The sequence below is a fragment of the Caenorhabditis elegans genome, chromosome IV (assembly GCF_000002985.6).
Source record: "Caenorhabditis elegans chromosome IV".
NCBI classification, from domain to species: Eukaryota; Metazoa; Nematoda; class Chromadorea; order Rhabditida; family Rhabditidae; genus Caenorhabditis; species Caenorhabditis elegans.
The window spans coordinates 10,155,729-10,180,350 of NC_003282.8; the positions used below are offsets into that span (position 1 = coordinate 10,155,729).

The window sequence follows — 24,622 nt, forward strand, 5'->3', positions numbered from 1 at the left end:
TTCCAAAACAAGCTTGTTCGGCATCTTAATAGTTAGAGCAAAAAAAAGGATTGATCGATTCACCGAGCAGCTGTTCTCTTTTTTTTTGTGAAGAGCCGGATGATCACCAGGTCTCTTGAAATCTCGTGATATTTCGCTTCCGATTGAAAGTTTCGCAGTTTGTCGCCTCGAAAAATGAAAATATGTGACTCTAAAGCTATTTTTTAAAGTTTTTGTTACCGTAACATTAACAGTTATTATCGATTTCTGGTTTAACGTTGTCGTGAAATTGTGCACATTGGCCACACACTGTGAAGGTGCTAAGAAAAATGACCACTAGGTAACCCAAGAGCAATGTAAACAATTCTCGTTGTCTGTACTGACTCACTTCTTTGAGAAATCGTTTCTTTTCTTCACTTTTGTATTTTTTTAATCGAACCTTTCCGCAACCAAATCTTAAATCTTGAGATTTATTAAAGTTGACTCAAAAATTGAAAATGCGAGCACCTGTGACATTTCTAATCTTGTGCTCACTGGCTCTTCTCTGTTCATCAGCTAACAACTGTGCCTGGTTTGTCGGTCAATTACAATGTACGGACACTTCGAAATTGGAAAATGTGGTTGTAGAAATTTGGGACAAGGATCGATCTTTTGTAAGTTTTTTTATTTTTGAAATGTCGTTAATGTTGAACTGAAAAAAAATTAAATTACAGTTTCCAATTACTTTATTCGTTGATGATGATTTGGCTGGAAGAACTATTACTTCTGCAGATGACAATGGAACATTCAAAGTGGAAGGATGTGCTTCTGACCTCGATTTTCTTTTTATCAAAAATGAACCAGAATTTTATTTGAAAATTCGACACTACTGCAAAGGAAAGTGAGTTACAAAGCACTTGCTTCATAATAAATATTTAAATTTTTAATTATTTCAGGGCAGAAGTGACGCTTGTACACCCGAAAAATCCGAAGGTGTTCGTTCCACAAACTAACGATTATTTCACAAAACATCCTATTATTTTGGGATAGATGTTTAAGAGTTCAATAAATGTATTTTATATTTGAATTTTCTACACACAAATGTTGTTTAATTGGTCTTCCAATCCATAACTTATTTTATCAAACTAAACTTGGCAAAAAAGTTGAAATTGAACATGTCATATCATCAATTAAAATGTAGCTATGACCTTCCCCAAAATTCTACATTGGAATCATCAGAAACTAGTCAGTTTGATCGCTTTTCAATGATTAATTCTCCAACCTCCCTCAAGGTTTTTCTATTCAATCGATTCTTCACGATATGGGTGTCCTCTTTCTTTTTGGTGGATTTTCCTGTTCTTATCATCCATTTGTTTCCGAGAAACATGGAAAAAGGACACAATATTTTTCACTGGCTAATAGAAATAGTATAGTTTTATTTTTATAGCTGTGAATTAAGAATAAAAATGAAAATAAAATCAAAAATCTTCTCGCAGAAGGCACCGTACACTAACAATTTGGGCGCAAGTCCAAAAGCGTCGCTGCGGTCTCGTAGCGATGTGTAAATATTTTTCCTCAGTAGCTATGCGCCTTTGAATATTGGTACTGTCACAACTATAGTGTTTCCTCAATTTTGTTTTTTATTTCTCGAGATTTCTCTTCTAATTTAAGAAATCTTAACTAGTTTGAATTATTTTTTAGTGTTTAAATGATATTTAGTTGTCCAATTCTTTAGTTAAAATTCCGTGCGTTTTAACCTCACTTTTCCATCGTTTCAGTTTCAGACACGAGAAACTGGTTCAAGAAATACTTCAAACTTTCTTTTTCTCTTCATTCTTGAAAATTTTACTTTTTCTTGTTTGTTTTGGCAATTCAATCTGTTTCGATCCAACCACAAATGTTTGACGTCATCCGGCAGTTGTGAATAGCTTGATTTTCATTTTGCGGCAGCTTCACCGTATTCTTTGTGTCAATCAAGAATTTTTATAAATGAGTAGTTGGAGGTGTCAATCATTAGGCCTCAGACAATCAAAACTCCATTTTTCAATATATTTAATTTTCAATGCAGTTTGTTTCTAACGTTTCCAACTTTAATCCCACAAAAAATGACGTGCGAATGATTCATAATAATCTGAAATTTAGTTTAGTTTATCCAACTCCTTGTTTATGGTGAAATTGGTGAATAAAAAATAAAAGTGGCACATGTTTTTAATTGAAAAATAAATTGAACATTCAAAATCCTATTATAATCCGTTATTCTCCCTTTTGATGAAACATCGATCTGTTCTGAAATGAAATCATTCAAAATATTTCGTTTCTGAATCCATTCTGTCCAACTTTCCTTTTTTCAGATTTAACATAAAATAACCACTAACAATGCTCAAATCGCTTATAATTATCTGCGTTTCCATTCTTCCCATATCTCTTGCTGGTAGAGAATGTGTCTGGGTTCTAGGAAAAGTCGAATGTCAAAATGATCCGACCAAGAATCTGAATGTTGAGGTTAGATTTTTATCAGTTTCTCCTGAAATTGATAGTGAATTCATTTTTGCAGAAATATTTCAACAAAACACTATTTCAGATTCGTGTCTGGGATCGTGATGGTCCAGGACCACTTCAAATGATAGACCCAGATGATTTGATGGGTGTCACATTTTCCAATGATGACGGACGTTTCCAATTGGACGGATGTGGAGATGATTTCGATTGGATTCCGGGAGTTAAGAATGTTCCAGAACCATATATTGAAGTTAGTTTTTTAATCATCAGTTCGATATCAAAAATGTTGTTTTCCAAGTTTCATTGAATTTTTGAAACATTACGAGCCTATGAAATTCAAAATCTTTAAGAAAACTGTTATAATTTTTCTGTAATCTACTAAAAGATAATTTTCAGATTCGTCATTACTGTAACAGTGAAAAAGGAGACATCTTCCAACTTCCAGAATTCAGTACTTTTGTTCCAAATACCTATGATATCGGAACCATCGTTCTTGACAAGGAGACTCGTGGAATTAAAACGACACAGAAAGCTGATCCAACTCAATAATTTATTCTTTTCCATTTTAATCTTTTTTATCCCATTTGCCATTCATCGCGTTATTCATTCCAAAATCTTGTTTGTTTTGTACTTTTATCTTCATATCTAAATATTTGTACAGTCGGAATTTGAATTATTTTCTATGAATTCAAAACTCATTCCCACTTTAAATCGTTCCCATCAATTGTTTTCTTGCCTCGATTTTCTTCTGTGATTTCACTTCCTTCTTGCATAACATTTTTGAATTTTTTTTTCATTAGTCTTCAGTTTTACTAATTTTTGGTGTTTAACCAAGCTATGAACTATCTACTAACCTCTCCAGGAAGACTTCAAGTACGAAGTAAAAAAAAATCACTCATCGCAGTTGTCCCATGAAAATCCTGGAAATGTGTGGTTTTTCTCTAGTTTTACGGTTTAGTGTATTTCAGCAAAACCCTATAAACTCTACTCAGAATGAACACTCCATTCAAACTTGAATACTTGAATACTTTTTAATTTCAATGAAAAATTTCGCAAATATGATACCTGTAAACCAAAATTTACCACCATACATGATCTACTTCAATTTCATCTAGATCATTCATATTTTTTTGAATTTTTCTTTTAAAAAGTGAACATTGCTCGAAACTTTTTTTTTATATTTTGTGCTTTTCAAAACTTTAGTTCAAAAATATACTTTTTGAACGTTTTCTGTCATTCATAAAATACCAAATAACATTTCCTTCTAGTATTTGATGTTTGTCAAATATCCATAGACCTAGGTTCAATTCGCCAACTTACTAGGTATCTACAACGAACATGGACTAACCTATTCGAATTATAAATTTGCCTTTGAACACGAAAAATTGAAAAGATCAGTGCCAAATTAAACATTAGAGAGATGAAGAACACTTTCGAAAATCCGGATTAGCCGCCATCCATTGGTTTGTAGCCTTTTTTGATTAAAACGAGAATACAGAGAAACACCAGAGACAGTGCGGCTTTTCAATTCATTTTTGTTCATTGTCTCCTTTTTTCTCCACACAATTCAATATTTTTTCGTTTCTTTTTTCCAAATATTTGCAAAGCTGTCGCTCTTCCTTTTTAGTGATTTTAGCTGGCTATTAGATTGAAAATGTCTGAAATCTTAAGTTTCGATCTAATAAATGAAGCATCCTTCGACCATTCAGGTTTATAACGTTCTTTTTCGTTGATTTTGCATCCTCATTTAGCAGTCTTATCTAATTTTCAAAATGATTTTTAATTCAGATTGTCTGTGAAAAAATCGGATAGAAATGTGAAAAACCATGTATGGGAAAGCGTTTAAAAGGAAAAAAATATGTTTCACCTTCAGTCCATTTCCTTTAAAAATCATTTCATTGAATTCGTTTTGTTTTAAAATTATATCTCGCATCGAATTTTGTCTCGCAATAATTTTGTTTCAAAAAATGAATTATGAACTTTCAAACAGTTTTTGAAAATAGTTGTGGTAGTCCTTTAGGAAGTCTTAAAATTAACCAATTTGTTGTCAAATTCCTCATTGAAATTTTCAACTACTAACCGATCAATTTTGCGATTACTGAATCTTCCAAAAACTGCCTACCTGCCTTAATCAATGCCTATCTTGCCTCGGTCGGGTGTTCATCATCTTCAAGGCAAGATATGCCTACCTTGAAGGCACGCATGTGGGTATTGCCTAGACAAATGTAATTCCTAGTTTTTCGCTGAGTTTATAGTTTTTAGTTTTAAAAACTTTGTAATCAGAAGCCCAAGTATATTCTAATTCGGTCCAAATAATAGCTTGTTGTCTTCTTTCGTTAATTGTGTGTACCACTTTGTAAGCATTGAGTATAAGACTATACACAAGATACTCAGGCAACTCAAATCTAATATGAAAATATTAAATAGCAATATTTTTGTAGTTGGGTGATATTTTAAGATAAAATCGCAATATTCCGAGACTTATTCGAAATCTTTTTAGATTGAGCAATCTTTTGAGAATATTTCGCAATATTTTGAGGTTGATTCGCAATATTTCTGACTCTGAAAATATTACGAAAAATTCGTAATATTTTGAGATGACATAGCAATCTTTTGAGATTGGTTCGCAATCTTTCTGAAATCTAAAAATATTACAAAAAAATGTGTAATATTCTAAGATTAATTTGCAATCTTTTTGCAGTCCATAAAGATTACAAAACACCATTTCCAAATTTCCATCGGCTTCACATGATTGTGATATATATGTATACAACAATTATGATTACTGTCCCGTTCTAAATTCTATTTTCTTCCAAATGATAAAAGACTTTTCAAAGTAAAAAACAGCTACATGAAAATCTATATAATGGAGTATCTCACTGTTAACGGATATTTGATTTTTCGTTGCATATTGTAGAAGGAGTTTTTGCAGAGAAAGCCACAGAATTCACAAATCTGTCCACTCATGTAATTTTTTCTAGATAATTGGCCGGTCATATTATAAATTCAGTCAAACAATCACGAAGATTGGTCGAATACATTAAAGTAGACCTACAACTATTCATTCACGCGTGATGCGTTTGAGATTTTCTGATTTCAATTGAAATCATAAATATTGTCAACAGCAAGCATGTTCCCAGTATACTCATCATTTTAATCAAATTGTTAGTGAAAAAAAATATTGAAAAAATAAAATGTTATTCTCTCTTTGTCAAAAATTCGGAAAAATTGCAATTCTAACATTTTTAAAAGCATAACAAATAAATCGTTTTTCCACATTCGCTTTCAAGACAAAATTGAAATCTATTCGAAATTTTTAGTAATCGTATATGGACGCACTATTTCTCGTTTTTACTACAAAAATATTGCTATTTAATATTTTCATATTAGATTTGAGTTGCCTGAGTATGCATAAACTACTAAATGACATTCCCATCTATCCTTCACATTTGACAAGCAATCTCTATAAGTTCAATTTGCCAATTTAGATATCCATAACGAAGTGAGGTTGGTTGTTTCTAATTTTACATTTGCCTCGAAATATGAAAATTTAGAATTAAAAAAAAAACAAAAATAACTTGAATTTTTGAGTTCAAAAAACTTTATCAAGTTTTTTTCAACAACCAATTCTCAGAAACCCACGCATATTTGAATTCATAATTTCTGACAATAATAAATTATTATCTTCTTCCAATCATATTTACCTGTTTGCAAATAAAACCAAGATCTCAATGATCACCTAAAATCGCTTTCCGCCTACCACTTCTTAGTAACTGACAATTAAATGCCCACGTATCATATGCTGAGTATTTCTAATTACAGACGTGGGACTACCTATATAACCATGCTCACTCCACGGGATGAAAACAACGAAGGCGACGCCATGCCAATGTTAAAGAAGCCAAGATACTCGGTTAGTTCTTTTCTATTTTTAAATTAAATTTAATATTCTCACAGTTATCGTTTTTTAATATTCAGAGCCTCTCTGGTCAATCGACTAACATCACCTATCAAGAGCATACCATTAGTCGGGAAGAACGAGCTGCGGCAGTTGGAAGACATGAAGGTTTCCGTGGATGTACGATCTGGTTCACGGGACTTTCGGGTGCTGGAAAAACTACCATTTCTTTTGCGTTGGAGCGTACTTTAAACAAGGTAAGATCAATCATCACACAATCATCATTTCTCGAAATATCGAGTTTTCAGCTCGGAATTCCTTGTTATGGGTTGGATGGAGACAACATTCGTCATGGATTATGTAAGAATCTCGGATTTTCCAAAGAAGATCGTCAAGAGAACATCCGTCGAGTTGCTGAAGTTGCTAAACTTTTTGCTGATTCTGGAATGATATGTCTTGCTGCATTCATTTCTCCTTTCCAAGAGGATCGTCTCGACGCTCGAAAGATCCATGAATCTGAAAATGTGAAATTCATTGAAGTTCATGTAAGCACTACTCTGGAAGTGTGTGAACAAAGAGATCCTAAGCGTGAGTTAATCATTTTTAGTTTTCATATAACCATTGAAAAAGCTTCAGAACTGTACAAGAAAGCTCGTGCTGGACAAATCCTCGGATTCACTGGAATTGACAGTGCCTACGAACCACCAGAGAATGCTGAAATTATTTTGGACGCTGGAAAGGATGGTGTTCAACAATGCGTTCAAAAAGTTCTGGATCATCTGGAATCCAAAGGATTGCTTCCAGAGCAGATCCCAGATGTTCCTGCTGTTCGAGAATTATTTGTGTCTGATGATTTGACCGTCGCTGAGCTGCTCAAGGAGAGTCAAAATCTTCCAACTGTAGAGCTCACGAAAGTAGATCTTCAATGGCTTCAAGTTCTTGCTGAAGGATGGGCAACTCCATTGTCTGGATTTATGCGCGAAAGACAATATCTTCAAAGCATGCATTTTGGACAACTTCTTGATTTGAAGCATAAAGTCGCATTTGTCGGAGAAAAAAGTGACGACAAAGAAGATTCGTGGCCAATGATGGATGATATTAACCAGTCTATTCCTATCGTTCTTCCAATCTCTGATGATGTCAAAAAGGGACTGGAAGGTGTTACAAGAATAGCTCTGAAATATAACGGACAAGTCTATGCTATTCTTTCGGATCCTGAAATATTCGAACATCGAAAAGATGAACGTGTATGTCGTCAATTTGGAACAAACGATCCACGTCATCCTGCAGTTGCTCAAGTTTTGGAATCTGGAAATTGGCTCCTAGGGGGTGATGTGGCAGTTGTACAGAAGATTCAGTTCAATGATGGACTCGACAAATATCGTAAAACTCCAAATGAACTACGCGCAATTTTTGCTGAAAAGAATGCAGATGCCGTTTTCGCATTCCAACTTAGAAATCCGATTCATAACGGACATGCTCTTCTAATGAGAGATACCCGTGAAAAATTGCTCGCTGAGCACAAAAATCCAATTCTTTTATTGCACCCACTTGGAGGATGGACAAAGGATGATGATGTACCCTTGGATATTAGAATAAAACAACACGAAGCAGTTATTGCTGAAAGAGTTTTGGATCCAGAATGGACTGTTCTCTCGATTTTCCCATCTCCAATGATGTATGCTGGTCCAACTGAAGTTCAGTGGCATGCCAGGTAAGATTTAAAAATCGAATTTTCAAATAATTTTGAACTGTTATATTTCTAGATCCAGAATAGCTGCTGGTATTCAACACTATATAGTGGGACGTGATCCTGCTGGAATTCAAAAACCAGGAAGTCCTGATGCTCTTTATGAAACTACACATGGAGCTAAAGTACTTTCAATGGCTCCAGGTCTTTCTGCTCTTCATATACTTCCATTCCGAGTTGCTGCATATGATAAAACAGCCAAGAAAATGTCATTTTTCGATACATCAAGAAAAGAAGATTTTGAAAACATTAGTGGAACAAAGATGCGAGGATTGGCACGGTATATATACACCTTTCCTAAAAAAATAAATTTATAATAAAAACTTTTCAGAAATGGAGATACACCACCAGAGGGATTCATGGCTCCAACTGCATGGGAAGTTCTTGCTGGCTACTACAAATCACTACAAAACTCAAACTAATTCGTCTAATCGAAGAAGGGGATCGTGGGCAATCATAACTAATTAACCTTCATGTATATATTTTAATCATTGTCATGATAATTTTCCATCCAGTTCAATAAGAATTCCATACAATAAAGAATCACATATCTTCATAGACAGGAAAACAAATGATATCAAACAACATGCAATAAGTAGATCACAGCCAGAAAGAATAAGGAAAATATCAAGAAAATATGGCAAGTTGGAACTAAAATTGTACATATAGGTTGAAGAGTAAGAGCAAATAGATAAAATATAACATGTAGATTTAACACAAAAATAGTAGACCCATATTGACACGCGTTTCAGTTGGCACATTGAAAATAGCAAAATTAAACTCGCGATACTTGTTCAGATGTCAGGAATGTAGCTGAAAAATTGAATATTTATCAATTTGACCTTTACGGAATTAGTCTTACCTTCTTTGATAGTACCCATTCTTGATGAAGAATTGGTGTGTGAACCAGGTAGGATTGTAGGACGAGATTTCGGTGGTAAACCTCGTGGAGAAACATGATTCGGGAGTGTGGCTGAACCACTAGTGACGATTGGCATTGGACGATGTCCTATGACATGTCCACGGACGGTTTGGTGGTGTTGGTACGGATTGGAGACAAATGCCGAAGGTGCGGCTGCCATCGAGGTAGCGGCGATTGAGGCAATGGTGGAGAAGGAAGAACACCCGGAAGATGCCGGTGATCGCGAGCGGCACCGTGGCGATGTTGGAGAGTGGCTGAAATTTTGATTGGTACTAGAAATGAATAAAAACCGATTTCGGATATTACGAACTCAAATAATCTGTAATTTTTTTAATTGTATTCAAGAACGTAAATAATTTTTTTAAAGCAAACCACTTTTTTCAGATAGCGAAAATAATTTATTTTTAGAATTTTTGAAGAAATTAATTTTTTTGTTTTCTGGTCAAAACTTTTTTGGGTACATCCCTGTTTTTTAAAAGTTATGCCTTTACTTATAATATCGATTGTTTGTTCTTGAGTGAGCGCAATTTGCAAGAGTTCCAAAATATATAGGATGCCCAGTTCTCTTAAAGAAAAATTTAAACCCAATTCACCCAATAAAAAGACCATCCCAAAAGTTTCCCAGTCATTCTAACTTACCCATGAGGATGTGTTGGAATCACAACAGACAACGATTGTCTGGGTGATACAGTAAGACCGTCGGATGTTAGATAGAAGGTTGATGGCGGAATATTATCAAATCTTCCTTCGGATCCAGATCGTTGCCGGCGCCCATTATCTAGAAATATGGAAAAATGAAGAAGTCGAAAAAAATGAAAGTAGAAGGGGTTTGAAAATTGATTTTAAGAACATGCCACTCGATAAATGGATTTAAAAAATCAATTCGTTCTCAATGTTGAAAATGAAATCAAAACCTGAGTAAGAAAAGACACGATGACATCACAAGGGAAAAGTTGAAGTGAAAACAGAAGGAAAGAAGAATACTGTAGAAGTTGTTTGAACAGGGTGCTGACCGGGTGATGGTGATACCGTGATGTTGATGTTTGCAGTTGCAGGTAGTAGAAGAAGAAGAAGTTGTGTGATTTAGATGAGCACGTCTGGAAATGCACTACACTCTATCTCTCTACACAATGTTTTTTCACGAGTAAAAAAACCACAAAAAGACGTCAATAAAAACGAAAAGCAAAAAATTCGATGAACTCATTGTACCTGATTGATAATATGTCGTAACCGTAGACGTCTCTTCATTCAGTTGAACTGGCCCTTGAGCCGAGGATGTCGCTTGTCGACCAGTTACACGTGGCATATTCCGTTGAAGAGAGGATCTTGCTGATGTGGATGGAGATGTGATTTGAGGTGGAGCACCTGAAATGGAAAATGAGACGATCACAGAAAAAGGGGAGAAGTGAGAAGCTGACAACATAGGATTTATACAAGGAATCGAAGCTTATGCTTTATAAATTACACAAATCAATTAAACTTGACAGAACTATCTTGATTGAATTCAGTTTTGAACAAGGGTTTAGGTGTTTTTTGAAAATCGAAAAACTAAAATTTCTCGTTTTTCGACTTTTAATTTCTTTTTGAAAAAATGCAGTTTCGAATTTTCTCCCTGTCTTTTTCCGTACTTTTTTAACTAAAATTTTATTTAGTTTTGGATTGTTTAAAAATTATTCTCCTTGAAAATTTCCTTGATGTTAGAGAATATTTACCTTTAACTTTGGAATTCTGAACAAGTGACAGCATTTTTTGTACAGCTTGTGGAGATTCGACTCCAAATTTAGAACCACCACCAGCTGACGAAATTGAGCCGGTTCCATTGAAAAGAAGACGATGCCGAGATGATTGATCGGCTGACCCGGCTGATTGAGAGGAAAGTGACGATGGAGTTGGAGATGGAACACGACGAATATTTGCAGTCGATGATGAATTAGCACCACGGTGAGCTGCTGGAAATTATTAGAATGTGTAATAGTTAGGAAGTCGTATATTATGTGGACGTCTAAAGATGAACATTTTGTCATATCTTAATCGCATGGGTCTCGCCACGCGGACAGCGAGTTACTGTAGATCGCGTTAAAATCGTTTAAAATTGTTCCTATAATTGCTTTATCATTTTCAAAATATATGATCAAAGATTTTTTCAAATAAAAATGTGATGAAAAAGTGACCAGTAAATGGACACGGTCTACAGTAGCCCGACGAGACCATGATATAGCGCCAATTCTCATTTTAGACGTCTACGTAATATCTTTATTACTCACTCTGAACTTGTGGTTCAATGTCATAACTCATTGAATCCAATTCCATTTCATTATCAACAACATGTAATCCTTCGAGATATGATTTCACTTTCCGTACCATAAGAGCTTGTTCATAAACTTTTTTTCGTGGCTGATTCTGTTTTCCACTCATTCCCTTCCTCATTGTGGCTACATTTGAATTTTCGAATGAATTCATATGAAGAAGAGCGTCCATTACAACTCCACCACTCTAAAATTTTTAAAATTTTTTAATTTATTTAATCATCCATTATAACTTACCCTCTCTGCCATACTAGCAATTTCATAAGGTGCACTACTCAATTTCATTACACCTCGAATTGATTTTGCAATAAGTCGAAGCTTCTCGAAATTGATTAGTTTTTCAGAATATGTTGCATTACCATCGTGAGCAAATGTGAGATCTTTTTTGATTACAGGATAAATTGGGACAACAGGCGGTTCTTGGGCGACTTCAGCAAGATGTTGACGATACTTTGACATATTACGAGAAGGATCGACAAGTTGATGGATTTCATCAAGCATACGAATGTATTTACTGAAGAAAGATCATATAGTGAATAAATTTTAGGAAGAAATGCTCACCTCGAAACCCGTTCCCAACTGGAATGCAACCTACGAACTGCTGGCTTATCAAGTCCACTCATAATAGCAAACATTGAATTGAAATTTCGAAGATCCCGACAATATCTCGCCACTTTTATAAACTTTTTAATCAGTTTTGCACGTTTTTGAACATGTCTTTCTGTGCAAATCTCTGTCGCCACCCACCACATTTCACGATTGAATAACTGTTCGAATTCTTCAAGTTTTGGGGAGCCGTACCTTAAATGGTAAATTTACTTCTATTAATGTTCAGGTAGTTCTTACTTGGAATCCAGCTTGAATAAGTTATCTAGAAATTCTGTTGGTTCAATTGCTGAAAAAACTGAAAAGTCTTGCAAAGTTAGTTGAGCAGCAACGACTTGAGCATTTAAACTGAGCAGTTGAGTTTGGGCCTCTTTCAAAAGTTCGGGAGCCAATTCATCAGGTACAAGAGGTTCAGATCGACTATTGTTTTTCAGATAATATCTAAACGAAAATACAATTTATTGAAAATTTCTTAAAATAAATTATTTTAAAATTACCTCGAATTCAAAGCTATTCTTTCAGCCAAATTTTCCATTTGTGGTGGTAACCTTCTCTGTTTTATAACTCCATCAATCGTAACAGTACATTCACAAAGTGACCATTCTGGACTTCCTTCTGCTGTCATATTAAACTCTTGCAATGCCAGTTGTACAACATTCTGAGCAGACGTTTCTTTGTAAACTGGCAGATATTTGAATGTCTGATCATTTCGATAAATCTTCAGAACGTGTTCAGGACATTCGCTTCGTACTGGTCCGTAGTACTGTGATATGCTAGTGATATCAGGATTGGATCGACTTGGACGAAGATCGGCTGATGATATCTTAGCTTCATCAGTGAAATCCATTGAATCTTCTTTTGATGATTTCAATATTGTCATCAATTTTTCCATCATACCCGATTTGCTACTTGTCGTCGATGATTTCTTTCCAGTTATTGAAGTTTTGTGAACTGGAATTACCATTGGAATTCCGGCACCAGATCTTGATGTTCCATTTTTAGGCTTATTATGTTCAATTTTTCCAATTGTCTCCTTGTACCCAAGAACATTATTTTTGAGCATCAAAGTTAATGACAGAGACCCCGTTAGTAGATCTTCCGCTTTTTTGGCTGATAAATATTTAGCTGATTGTTGATTCACTTCTAACATTTCATCAGCTCTCTTCACACCTTCTCTCGCTGCTGACGTATCTGGGAAGACTTCGGCCACGTATACAGAGTTGCCTGATTCTTGACCTGAAATTTGTAATTTTGAAAGATTTATTCAAATTTTTAATTGCCTACCTCCAACTAATCTCATCATCATTTTGTCATCTTTTCTCCTTGTTAATATCACTTGTCGAGGTTTTGCTTTTACAGAACATGCAATATTCAATAAAGATAGTTGAGAATGCATTCCATCTCTTTCTAATGCTCCTTCAAAACGTTCTAATAGATTCCACATCTCATCGTTCGTCTCGAAATCATTAAAATGATTATTAACCCATAGAAGAACCAATCTTGCAACTTTATCTCGATATATAGAATCGGCAAACCAGAGCATCAATTTCTCGAAAATCGTAGTTGGATCTCTTATGAAAACTCGATAGGTCAATAGAAAATCGTCGACATAGTGTGGATCAACATTATGATCTCGTTCATCCACTAAATGGTGTATTAATTTGTCTGGTTTTCCTTTGATAAGCACTTGTCCACAATGAGTTCCAACAGTCCTTCGTTCAACTTCTGACACAACTTCTCCTGTCAAACCGTCTCGATCTTTTTCAATATGATCACCAATTGTCGACATAATTGAACAAAAATCTCGATGTTCAACAAGTACGAATTCACAATCATCCACCATTGTTCTCATTTCACCGATATGAATTTGTGTTGCAGGTGTTGGTTCTGCACCAAATGAATCTCCGAGCTTGTATTCAACACGCTCACCAGATGGTTTTACAACTTCTACACATCCATTCACTATTACAGACCATGAATCGAGTTTCTCGTTGTGAGCAAGAACTACCGTACCCGCATCGTTTACTACCGCAAAAACCATTTTCAAGCATAACTGACGTTTTATTGACATCGGCAAAGCGGCAAATGCGGACATATGTTGCATGAAATCGAGTAAAACTGCAAGATCTTCTGAATTTCGTTCTGAAGGTTCCTTTTCAAGACATTCTCGGACAGAATCTCGCAGATCCATGAATCCTCCACTACTTGATTCTTGTGAAGGCATACTCCCTTCATCTTCGTCTGAATCTGCTCCTTCGTTGGAAGCTGTTTCACCTTCAGTAGTTGTAGATGATGCTGTGCTTCTTCCTCGAAGCCTCCGAGCAGTTGAAATTCCATTCTGGGCTTGTCCTCCAACTGAATTGCTTTTCTCTCTTCTATGCTTCACTCGAACAAGAGTATCTTCATCAGCGGATAATCCATTCAAATATACTTGACTACGATGTTGATCATTATATGAAGTGTTTGATGATGATGATGACGTTGTTGGAATATCTACAGGAAAATCCAATGGATATGTTCTAGGTAAACCACGTGGCGGCAGAGGAGCTGGGCCTTTAGCTGCAGTTTGTGGAAGACGTAGAGGACGAGGTGGAACTGGAGGTGGCGGCATTGCAATTGAATCAACTGACATATTTGGTGCCTGAAATTGTGTATGAATTTTTGTGGTTTTTTTTTTCATTTATATTTGTTTGGGTCTCCGGAATACAAGACAGTGAGGGTGAAAAAGCTTAGAAAAAACACGGGATGAATCTCATTGCAACACATAAAAATCTAATTTCGCATTGCCGTGTTTGTTGATGGTGATTTCAAATAATCCCCATCAACAACACACCAGAGCAAAAAAAAAAGCAAACCAAAATTGAAAATAAGACCACGACATCACTGAAAACGAGTCAGAAATAGACAAAATGAGAAGAAATGAGCGAGAATCAGGAATTAGATAAAAAGAGAAAGAGAGGAACGAAAAACTAATGAAACATGGCTTCACGACACGCAATCGTAATGGGGAGGCACTTTCAGAAAGAAGGAATCTATAAATTTTATCATTTATCAATACCTTCAAAAACTTACCGATTTTCTAGGAGTTTTCTGATGAACTGGTTCTCCTGAATGATGAATTCCTCGAGGAGGTGTTCGTGGTGACATTCCATTCGATTGGGGTTCCGTTGGATAGTCAATCTGAAAAAAAAAACATTTTCTCAAAAACTTTATATAAAAATGCAATGTTTCATCTTGCCAAAATGTTGTCACACTTACTTATTCGGAACGAATTTAAGTGTGCCCAACAGATGTGAAAAGAGCGGAGAAGAGGAGATGAGGGTCAATCGAATTTGTTCCGAAGAGGGAGAAAGAGCGTGGCGCGCTCAACACGCATGGTGAGGATTCTTACGAAATCGAATAATCCCTTCAATGGGCTCTTTGAGGCACTTTTCAATAAATTTACAAGATGGATATATTATGATTAGTGGAGATAATCGGGCATGGGGAAACAATGTGTAGAGAAATCGCGGCCTCGAATAGAAAAAAAAAACTATTTTTGGAGCTCTAATGCTCTCTATTTCACTCCGTCTATATCTCAGAACAGATGTTCCTATTTACCAAGTACTACAACCAGATACACAATTTCTCACATAAAATAACTGAATGAGTTTATTATCGATACGTAAAGTTTTGCAATTGTTGCACCAAAAATGTGATACTCGGTCTCGACACGACAACTTTTTGTTAAATCAAAAGTGTGTCTGCGCCTTTAAGGATACAGTAATTTCAAACACGTTTCTGAGGAATTCTTATTTTTTAAGATAATTTTTTATTTAAAAGAATTAACATAAAACGCACAGATTTTAACAAATCGCGAGAAAAAGAAAGATGAAAAAACGTTGATAATTCCGAAACAACGAGAGTTTACAAAATTTCGGATGCATATTTTGCTAAAAAAGGTAAGGCGTAGTACTTAGCTTTTTCGACCATTTCTTTTGATGAAAAATTAAAAATCATACCACAATCATTTCAGATTCTTGTAACAGCAGACAATTATGAGTCCTTCGATGATTTTGTCCTGTTCGCTTGCCAAAGCTGCAAAAAAAGCACTTTTTAATTGAGAATCGTCGTAGAAAAATGCCCCTATTGTTTTTTTGTGTTGTTGTTTTTTTGGGTAACGGAAATGAGTAATTTGATATTATGTCCTGTACAAGAGAATGAGAAATCTCGGGTAAAAAAGTACGGGAATCCGAAAAAAAAGTCGCAGAACAAAAAAGACAGAAGAAAAAGGGTGTTGACCACATGGAATGGACATAACAGAAAAAGAAGAACTCCCGAGGGAAGACGAAATGAAGAGAACAAGAGGATTTCGAGTGCAAACAGTCTGTCTCCCCCCTTGTGCGCTTTTCTTTGCTCTTTTCTCAGTCGTTCATCATTTCTTTAAAATCTCACATGATGATTGATAGTTGTGTCAGCGAAATAAAGTTAAAGAAAAAGTTTTAACATTCTTTGAAAATCACATCATCATTTTGCTATAAAGACAAATTAAGCTAAATACCAAGAGAATATTACCCGATAAAGAAGCTGTTAGTGCAATAGTTTAACAAAAATGTACTAAACATTTAAAATTAGAACAAAAACAACTAGTATTCTAATTGCTACATAAAACATTATTGAATCCTGATTCAAAATGTTTCCTAACATTGTAAGGAATGGAAAGTTTGAAACAAAGTGAAGGAACATCACGGAAAGTGTGTCAATTATGAGAAAATATATGACTATCATTTATGATAATATCTCTTATCGACAGATCCTGAATGGGAAACAAGATGAGCGGATGAAATGGAAATTTTTGCTTAATTTCAATTTCAATAAGTGGGTTTCAATTATTTTTAAATTTTTTAAATGACCATAATTTTAATATATTTGATATTGTAATTATCTAGGAAGTATTGTCAAAATAATTACCCAATCAACTAATTATGCAAATTAAATCTGCAAAATCGTTAGGAATAATTTAAATTAAAATAAAATATGATTCGATTACAGAGAACATGAAATTATGTGTGTAGGTTTCGATGTTTCTACTATTTTCTGGACAACTAGGAACAAATTGAATAAAATGAAAGAATATTCGAAAAGAGTGAGCATCTAGAGAGCTCATTTCCCCCTAATAACCCACTTCCTATTTTTCTCAACATTTCATATAAAATGGGTTATTTCGAATGAATAGAAAATGAGCACGCAAAGAGGACACACCGGGTGTTCTCGTGTCTGAGCACATTTTTATTACCTAGTACGAAATTCTTTTTTTTGTGTGTATCTGCATCATTGTCATTATTTCAATCGTCTTGTCACGGAGAGAATGGGAAAAGGAAATTAGATGAGCATATAAGAAAACGAAGAATAGGGAATTGTACGGATTGGTGTCTACACTAATGATGACTCATTTTATCAATACTGCAAATTTTCATTTAAAAGTAGTGAAATTGATTCATTTCGTGCAAAATTAAATATGGAGATTATCAGTACTTTCCTTTACATTTTTTGAATTTATTTTTGATTATTTTTTTGGCGAAATTATTTCCCTTTATATTTAAAAATCACTCACCACCCGTAAGGCATGTAGATTTGATTTTCAATAAAAACTGATCCTGATAGTAGAATGTACCAGCTTCGTGCGACATCTCCATCCCTGAAATTTCAAATTCATTATTTTTTTATGGGAGTGGAGAAATATCAAATTTTCAGGCAATTTCTATTAGTTTTTCCAGAAAATGTTATTTTTTCAGATTTATAAGTAAAAATAAGAATTAACCGTACTGATTTTCAAATTAAACTTTTTTCGCTTTCAAAAATTATTAGTTTCCTCATTTTGATTACCCATCAACGAAACTTTTTAATTTTCGGAAAATCGAAAAATATTGTTCAAAAAATTAACAATATAAATTTTTAAAAAATATTAAAAGTTAAAAAAGACCAACATTTTAAGCTATTTTTTTAAAAACCTTTAAAATGTGTTTTAAATTCTATTAGTAGATTATTGAAAATTTCGTGAATTATCTAGAAAAAAAATATTTTAAGTCATTACAAACTGTATGAATCAAAAATGTTGTCGAATTAAAAATAATAAAAAATTCTGATTACATTTACGAAATATCAAATACAACGCTTTTTTTGTTTTGAAAATTTTGAAAAAAAAAATTTCATATGAATTTTAGTCTATGAGAAAGATAAGATGTTCTTCATATTTTAAAATTTTAAGTTTTTCAATGAAAAAAACATCTTTTTGAGGGGAATTGTATTTAATTTTTCCCTTTGATATTTATGTTTTCCGGGAACAGAGTCCGAATCAGTTTAAAATTTATTTTAGAAAAACTCACCGAAAAAGAATATATTGTGCTGGATGCCTTTCATATCGAGCAGTTTTACAGAGAGCTTTCAATGGACCTATAAACAAATTACTGAAGGTGTCGAGCTGCCGCAATTGCTCGTATACATTTCGAATATCCTGAAAAAATAATTAATTACATAATTTTAAAGTGGAATATTGATTTGTTTTGAAAACATTTTAATCCGAAAAAAACTTACATCTGGTGTCCTTAAATGCGGTGGTTTAATGAGGGATTCGTAAAAACGAGCATCATTGACTGGATCCTGTCGAGGTTTCCGAGGATCCATCTGATTCTCCTATAAATATAAAATATCTAGATTGTTAGTTTTTTCGAAGGAAAAATATAAAAAATAAAATTTCGGGAACCATAGTAAGGCAAAAAGTACAAAATGTAAATTTTTTCGTTGAACAGAAGCCATGTGGTCTTCCATTCAGATTAAGACGGCAAAGAGAGAGTAAGCGAAAGAGGACGAGCGTTCAGATAATCTCATAAATCAGCATGTAATGGGGTGAATGGGGCGGAGAAGGAGGAGCTCGGATGCTTCTTTTGTGTTTATTTATGTGAATAGAGAGGTAGAAGAATATGTATATATTCATCCCCAAGAGATGTTAGAGGATTTGCAGATTACTTTTAGATTATTAATGAAGATATGAGAATATAAGAGACGAAAAGTACATGAATACAACAATTTTTCTAAAAAATCACGAAGGCACTATCAACTAACTGATTACTCCTTACAATGATGATATTTAACAATTTTTGCAACAATCTAGAAGTACCGCATGACAATACCAATTGAAAATTGTTAATTGTTAAAATGGGAGTCACATATAAAAGAAAAACTAGGACATTTGTAGTGAAAATGTACAGCTAGAAGGCATAACTTCTGCCACTCCCGTTCTTAATCAAAAATTAGCCTCGATTAGTGTCTTTATGAAAGTTTCGATTGTTCTGATCATCTACAACTGAAAAAAGGGTCCCATCCAGTCAGTTACCACCAATTGAATTACAAAGTGATAATGATGTCGTCGTGTGCCGATAACAACGTCTAATCTCTATTACTATCAGAGGTTGATTATAAACAATCAGGGGCACTAGACACAGGAAAGAAAAGGATGCAAAAGTTGTGAAGAAGGGAATCAAAGTCTGAGGGGGGGGGGGGCGATTAAACGGGCGGATAGTGAATGCGGCGGCCGCACACACACATAGGGACGGGCATTTGGAGGAATGTGACTAGGAACAACACAGAGGCGAAGAGGACAAGAAATAAATCGGACAGTCTGTGTAGAGGCAAGAAATTGGAGGAGGAAAAGGCGAGGGACGGTGCGGAAAAGCACCGCCAAACCACTGCGAACCGATCAATAATACAACGGAAGGTGCTGCGAAGAAATAAGAGAGGAACGGAAAGTTGAGACGCAGGTTGATTGGGTTAAAGATTGCACTGATTGCAGAGAAGACAGAGAATCGAGTGAAGATTGGCTCAGGAAAGAGTTGATTGTTGACATTCCCATTGGAAAAAAACAGATATCGAAAAAATGTCTAGGAGCAAAAAAATATTTTTCATTATGGGAATTGTTGTGATGTTATTGCTATTGCAAGGTTCTGTTGTTGTATTGAAAGTCAGCTAAAAAATGGGGAATTATTGAAAATATATTGTATTCAAAAATTCTTCAAAATAAAAATGACTTTTTTGAATGAAAAAAAAACTTTAAAATAGTGATGTTGGCATATCAACGTAAAATTTAAGATGAGAAGGTATTAAACATTATAAGGAAACAACTCGAAGATTTTCAAGCACATACCAAAGTTTTCACGGACAATTGGCCAATTTCTACAAGAAGTCAACATTTTTGTCGCTTCGTCAATTTGAAACCCATAAAAGCATGACTAAGCTGACAGGAATTCCACGAAAAAGCAATAGATATGCGCAAAGAACTAGTCTCGTCAGATTTTTCTGGCAATATCTCATGCAGTAATCTTAATATGTCTTGCACACATGCAACCCCGGATGCTGAAATGTTAAACTTTAAAATTCGAGCTCGACACGATGAATTTGAATGGATGGAGAATAATTAGAACTAAACCCACATTACATTGATTTTAATGTAAAAACTAAAGTATTTTTGCTTTTAAATGAGAAAATAATAATTTTTCGAAGAAATCAAACCAGTTTTCAGAAATATTAATTTTAAGGCTCAAATAAATGGCTCGCTAAACTCGAAAACAACTGTCACAATAAAAGCTAAACATAAATAATTGAATAAATAAATAAGTAAATTTAAAAAAGTGTCAAAAACTGCTTCATAGATGCAAATTTACAAGAAAAAGTTAATTTGTTCCGTAAATTCGTTAGTTGGCAAAGTGCCAGGTTAAAGGCGCATAGACTTTCGCTGTGGGGTCTCGCAGCGACTCACCCCTTCTCCTCTGCTGCTGGCTGGCTAGTTTGACGCGAATTTTTAGGACGATTTTTCCTTTTTTCTGTATTTTTCTGTTAAAGCAATGATTTTTTCAACATTTTCAACATTTAATAATTAAAGTGGCTATGTTTTTAACATAATTCGAACAAAATTATGGTTTTCGTTCGCTCTATTCTCCAAAATTTTCATTTTTTTATATGGAACATTTTTATTTTTAGCAGATCGAACGGGGTTACACAGATAGCAAAATGGTCCAAGAGCAAATGAAGCTTACCGGAACCCTCGAGGGTCACACCGGATGGGTTACCCAAATCGCCACCTACACCCGCAACGACAAGACCACTGTCCTGTCATCTTCCCGCGGTAAGTCAATTAATATAACGTTTTCAAATTTATACTCACATTTTTCAGACAAGACTATCCTTGTTTGGGATGTCGACAGCGTTGCTCCAGTCGATGAGGGACCAATCGGTCGCCCAGTTCGTTCGCTCACTGGACATAACCACTTCGTCTCTGACGTTGTCATCTCCTCCGACGGACAATTCGCTCTTTCTGGATCCTGGGACAAGACCCTCCGCCTCTGGGACCTCAACCAGTAAGTAATTCAATAAAAAAACATTGTGCAAACAATTTTATAGGGGAGTGAGCACCCGTCAATTCATCTCCCACACCAAGGATGTTCTCTCTGTTGCCTTCTCTGCTGACAACAGACAAATCGTCTCTGGATCCCGCGACAAGTCCATCAAGCTGTGGAACACTCTTGCCCAGTGCAAGTACACCATCACTGTACGTTTTTTCAAATTCTTTTATAGGAAGATTTATCGAAACTATTGTTTAGGATGATTGCCACACCGATTGGGTTTCCACCGTTCGTTTCTCTCCATCGAACCGCGATCCAGTGATCGTCTCCGCAGGATGGGACAAGGTTGTCAAGGTCTGGAACCTCGGAAACTGCCGTCTGAAGACCAACCACATCGGTCACACCGGATACGTCAACACCGTTACCGTCTCTCCAGATGGTTCCCTCTGTGCTTCCGGAGGCAAAGACGGACAAGCTATGCTTTGGGACCTCAACGAGGGCAAGCACTTGTACACCCTTCCAGGAAACGACGTCATCAACGCCATGTCCTTCTCTCCAAACAGATACTGGCTCTGCGCCGCTGTCGGATCTTCCATCAAGATCTGGGATCTCGAGGACAAGAAGGAGATCGAGGAGCTCAAGCCAGAAATCGCCAGCTCTGGAAGCTCAAGAGGATCCAGCCCACAGTGTATCTCTTTGGCCTGGTCTCAAGACGGACAAACCCTCTTCGCCGGATACACCGATAACATCATCCGAGTGTACCAGGTGTCGATCCGTGCTTCCAACTAATTTGTTACCTGTTAATTCAAAACCCTTCAATAAAATTGTTGATATAATTTTGTATTCAACCATGTCAGATAAATTATTCGCGTTAATCAAGAATATCTAGCAGATGATAAAACAGCAAGGTATACTTGTTATGTTAGAGATGACGGATCGTAATGAGTTGATCGGTGTTGCAATTCGAGTAGTGGCGGCGGCTGCAGTTTCATTTCTATCAGTGCGCTATCTAGTCAAGTACTTGGATCCAAATTATAGTGTGAATGAAGAAAGCAAAAAGAAGGTTTGTAGATTTACAACACTAATTTTGTTTTTTTAATATACAGGTGGCACAGCTGTTTCATGAACTTGGTATCGATCGTCAAATAGAACTCTCAGAGCACGAAATTAGAATCGCCACGCAGTTTGTTGGCGGAGAAGACGTTGGAGCAGATTGGGATGAGATCGGTAGAACAGAAAATTGTTTCGCAAAAAAAAAGAAAAATTTTACAGGTGGCTGCGAAGAACTTGTTGCTGAACTAAAGGATCGCATTATTTTACCCTTGAGATTCGCATCGCAAAGTGGAAGTCATTTATTGTCTCCTCCACGTGGAATTCTTCTTTATGGACCACCCGGATGTGGAAAAACTCTTTTAGCGAAAGCAGTTGCAAGGGCAGCTGGATGCCGGTTAGTTATTCATAAATGCAGAATTGACCTGTTTTAAATATTGCTACCTTTCAGATTTATCAATCTTCAAGTGTCAAACCTAACTGATAAATGGTACGGAGAGTCTCAAAAACTTGCGGCCGCTGTTTTCTCTGTTGCTCAAAAGTTTCAACCAACAATTATTTTCATTGATGAAATTGATTCGTTCCTCCGAGACAGACAATCTCATGATCACGAATCAACAGCAATGATGAAGGCACAATTCATGACATTATGGGATGGATTTTCTAGTTCTGGAGATCAAATCATTGTTATGGGAGCTACAAATCGTCCACGAGACGTTGATGCTGCTATTCTACGCAGAATGACTGCAAGATTCCAAGTTCCAGTACCAAATGCCAAGCAAAGAAGTCAGATTCTTAATGTGATTCTCAGGAATGAAAAGATCAATAATACTGTAAATCTCGGAGAAATCGCACAGGCAGCAGAAGGTCTTAGTGGAAGTGATTTGAAAGAGGTTCGTGCTTTTTTTCTTTTTAAAATTTTAATCAAATATATTACATCCCCGAAATGGTCGTAATATTATTAGTTCGCTTTGTGGCTATATATGTCACATATATTCTAGTGGAATTCGGTAACGAAATATTTAATATAAATCTGTTCAACATGAAAAATTGTAGACAATAATATATCTTGGATTTCCTATAAAATCCAATACATTTTTAACATGAATTAATAGTGAAACAGCAAATAAGTATATGTGTTTTTATTGAAAACTACGAAAACTCGATTAAACTTTTGCAACAACGAGAGTTTGAAATTACAGTACTCTTTAAAGGTACACACCTTTTCATAGTTAACATAAAATTTCGTGTCGAGAATATTTGGGGCAGAAATCGCAAAGTTTTGCGAGCTTCATGAGAATAAATTGCTGTTTCACAATTAATTCATGTTTCTAATGTGAAAAATGCATTGGATTTTAAAGGAAAAATGTAATTTGTAATATGATAAAATGTAATATAATTGTCTACAGTAACCTTAAAGGAAAAAAAAATACAAATAAAAACATTAGTGAAGAGAATTGTATATATTTAATACAAGTTGTTCTAATAGTGAGCTTGAAAAAACTTACAATTTTGAATTTAATTTTAAAAAAACTCATTTAAATTATTTCAACTTCTTCCAAAATCATCTAAAAATATTTAGAAGTTAGATACACAATAATTAGCTTAAAAAATAATACGCGTTCGAAAATTTTAAGTTTTTATGTTACAGGAAAATGAAACGCCAATAATCGTGTTGTTATGTAATTTTTCAGGTTTGTCGTCTTGCTCTTCTCGCTCGAGCAAAAGCTACTGTAGCTTCTGGAGGTTCCGTAAATCAACTTCTTCCATTGGAACAGTCCGATTTTGAGTCAGCAGTGCATAAATATATGAGAGCCGCACATTTACTTGTTGAAGAAACACTTGATTAGTCTTAAAAGTTCAAGAAACGAATGTTTTATTTCATGTAAACTTCTATTTCTTTTTCTCTAAAAGTAGTCCATTCGTTCTTGTAGGTCTCAATTTATTATACCTTTTTGTAGTATAAAGCTAAAGAAATGTAACGGTGCTTTGACTTAAAATCGAAAATCTTTTTTTTTATTCCCCGGAGCTTCTAGAACAGATTCAAAAACTAATATTTCTGATTCCTGATTTTTTACTTCCCTATTCTTATGTATTGCATTGATTTAATAAGTACGTTTAGATTACCGGTTAGATTGTATTCTCTTTTTCTCTTTTCTTTCACTTGTCGATATCTCCAGAATCTGAAGAAACAATAAATCGATCACGTGACCCCATCTCTTTGTGTCAGTTGTCCTTCCGATTACACCCTTCGTGCTC

At 35.1% G+C, this 24,622-nt stretch overlaps 6 protein-coding genes and 5 non-coding genes across 19 annotated transcripts; 8 read left to right on the forward strand and 3 right to left on the reverse strand.

Annotated features, from left to right (window-relative positions):
• The first annotated feature begins 46 nt into the window (after nucleotides 1-46).
• On the forward strand, nucleotides 47-1,043 carry ttr-54 (Transthyretin-like family protein). Its single transcript, NM_001392383.1, has 3 exons — nucleotides 47-632; nucleotides 693-859; nucleotides 915-1,043. The coding sequence occupies exons 1-3, from the start codon at nucleotides 477-479 to the stop codon at nucleotides 1,006-1,008; spliced, it is 417 nt and encodes a 138-aa protein (NP_001379105.1). The 5' UTR covers nucleotides 47-476; the 3' UTR covers nucleotides 1,009-1,043.
• A 1,266-nt stretch (nucleotides 1,044-2,309) lies between these two features.
• Nucleotides 2,310-3,246, forward strand: ttr-53 (Transthyretin-like family protein). Its single transcript, NM_069455.4, has 3 exons — nucleotides 2,310-2,460; nucleotides 2,540-2,707; nucleotides 2,854-3,246. The coding sequence occupies exons 1-3, from the start codon at nucleotides 2,335-2,337 to the stop codon at nucleotides 3,004-3,006; spliced, it is 447 nt and encodes a 148-aa protein (NP_501856.2). The 5' UTR covers nucleotides 2,310-2,334; the 3' UTR covers nucleotides 3,007-3,246.
• Nucleotides 3,247-3,872: 626 nt separating this feature from the next.
• On the forward strand, nucleotides 3,873-3,962 carry T14G10.9. Its single transcript, NR_056508.1, has one exon. It is a non-coding gene; the product is annotated as an Unclassified non-coding RNA T14G10.9 (non-coding RNA).
• Nucleotides 3,963-6,277: 2,315 nt separating this feature from the next.
• On the forward strand, nucleotides 6,278-8,662 carry pps-1 (Sulfate adenylyltransferase). 2 transcript variants are annotated; one of them, NM_001307031.3, is made up of 6 exons: nucleotides 6,278-6,370; nucleotides 6,436-6,612; nucleotides 6,664-6,943; nucleotides 6,986-8,069; nucleotides 8,122-8,385; nucleotides 8,437-8,654. In NM_001307031.3, exons 1-6 carry the CDS (start codon nucleotides 6,302-6,304, stop codon nucleotides 8,525-8,527), a joined length of 1,965 nt encoding a protein of 654 aa, NP_001293960.1. In that variant the 5' UTR covers nucleotides 6,278-6,301; the 3' UTR covers nucleotides 8,528-8,654. The 2 variants fall into 2 exon arrangements, with proteins under 2 accessions (NP_001293960.1, NP_501857.1); NM_069456.5 differs by having other exon boundaries at nucleotides 6,280-6,370; nucleotides 6,992-8,069; nucleotides 8,437-8,662.
• Nucleotides 8,560-18,613, reverse strand: pxf-1 (the record flags this gene model as incomplete). 7 transcript variants are annotated; one of them, NM_001028219.3, is made up of 17 exons in its annotated part: nucleotides 8,560-8,918; nucleotides 8,968-9,281; nucleotides 9,667-9,805; nucleotides 9,942-10,124; nucleotides 10,237-10,392; nucleotides 10,740-10,976; nucleotides 11,292-11,520; nucleotides 11,571-11,847; nucleotides 11,895-12,134; nucleotides 12,180-12,380; nucleotides 12,437-13,175; nucleotides 13,224-14,580; nucleotides 15,012-15,119; nucleotides 15,941-16,016; nucleotides 17,533-17,616; nucleotides 18,305-18,432; nucleotides 18,513-18,613. In NM_001028219.3, the coding sequence occupies 14 exons, from the start codon at nucleotides 18,600-18,602 to the stop codon at nucleotides 10,111-10,113; spliced, it is 3,936 nt and encodes a 1,311-aa protein (NP_001023390.1). The 7 variants fall into 7 exon arrangements, with proteins under 7 accessions (NP_001023390.1, NP_001023389.1, NP_001255465.1 ...); NM_001028218.6 differs by lacking the exon at nucleotides 9,942-10,124; NM_001268536.3 differs by lacking the exons at nucleotides 9,942-10,124; nucleotides 17,533-17,616; nucleotides 18,305-18,432; nucleotides 18,513-18,613 and having other exon boundaries at nucleotides 8,881-8,918; nucleotides 15,941-15,949.
• Nucleotides 18,614-18,666: 53 nt separating this feature from the next.
• Nucleotides 18,667-18,882, reverse strand: K04D7.9. The gene has a single exon (NR_056509.1). It is a non-coding gene; the product is annotated as an Unclassified non-coding RNA K04D7.9 (non-coding RNA).
• A 534-nt stretch (nucleotides 18,883-19,416) lies between these two features.
• On the forward strand, nucleotides 19,417-19,650 carry K04D7.10. The gene has a single exon (NR_056510.1). It is a non-coding gene; the product is annotated as an Unclassified non-coding RNA K04D7.10 (non-coding RNA).
• Nucleotides 19,429-19,650, reverse strand: K04D7.8. Its single transcript, NR_056511.1, has one exon. It is a non-coding gene; the product is annotated as an Unclassified non-coding RNA K04D7.8 (non-coding RNA).
• A 1,112-nt stretch (nucleotides 19,651-20,762) lies between these two features.
• On the forward strand, nucleotides 20,763-20,947 carry K04D7.17. The gene has a single exon (NR_101949.1). It is a non-coding gene; the product is annotated as a small nucleolar RNA K04D7.17 (small nucleolar RNA).
• Nucleotides 20,948-20,951: 4 nt separating this feature from the next.
• rack-1 (Small ribosomal subunit protein RACK1) lies at nucleotides 20,952-22,147 on the forward strand. The gene is made up of 4 exons (NM_069458.7): nucleotides 20,952-21,096; nucleotides 21,145-21,328; nucleotides 21,372-21,519; nucleotides 21,572-22,147. Exons 1-4 carry the CDS (start codon nucleotides 20,982-20,984, stop codon nucleotides 22,100-22,102), a joined length of 978 nt encoding a protein of 325 aa, NP_501859.1. The 5' UTR covers nucleotides 20,952-20,981; the 3' UTR covers nucleotides 22,103-22,147.
• Nucleotides 22,148-22,239: 92 nt separating this feature from the next.
• Nucleotides 22,240-24,573, forward strand: mspn-1 (Mitochondrial sorting homolog; the record flags this gene model as incomplete). 2 transcript variants are annotated; one of them, NM_069459.9, is made up of 5 exons in its annotated part: nucleotides 22,240-22,376; nucleotides 22,420-22,540; nucleotides 22,586-22,760; nucleotides 22,815-23,256; nucleotides 24,058-24,573. In NM_069459.9, the coding sequence occupies 5 exons, from the start codon at nucleotides 22,242-22,244 to the stop codon at nucleotides 24,211-24,213; spliced, it is 1,029 nt and encodes a 342-aa protein (NP_501860.1). In that variant the 3' UTR covers nucleotides 24,214-24,573. The 2 variants fall into 2 exon arrangements, with proteins under 2 accessions (NP_501860.1, NP_501861.1); NM_069460.3 differs by having other exon boundaries at nucleotides 22,242-22,376; nucleotides 22,429-22,540; nucleotides 24,058-24,567.
• Nucleotides 24,574-24,622: the final 49 nt, after the last annotated feature.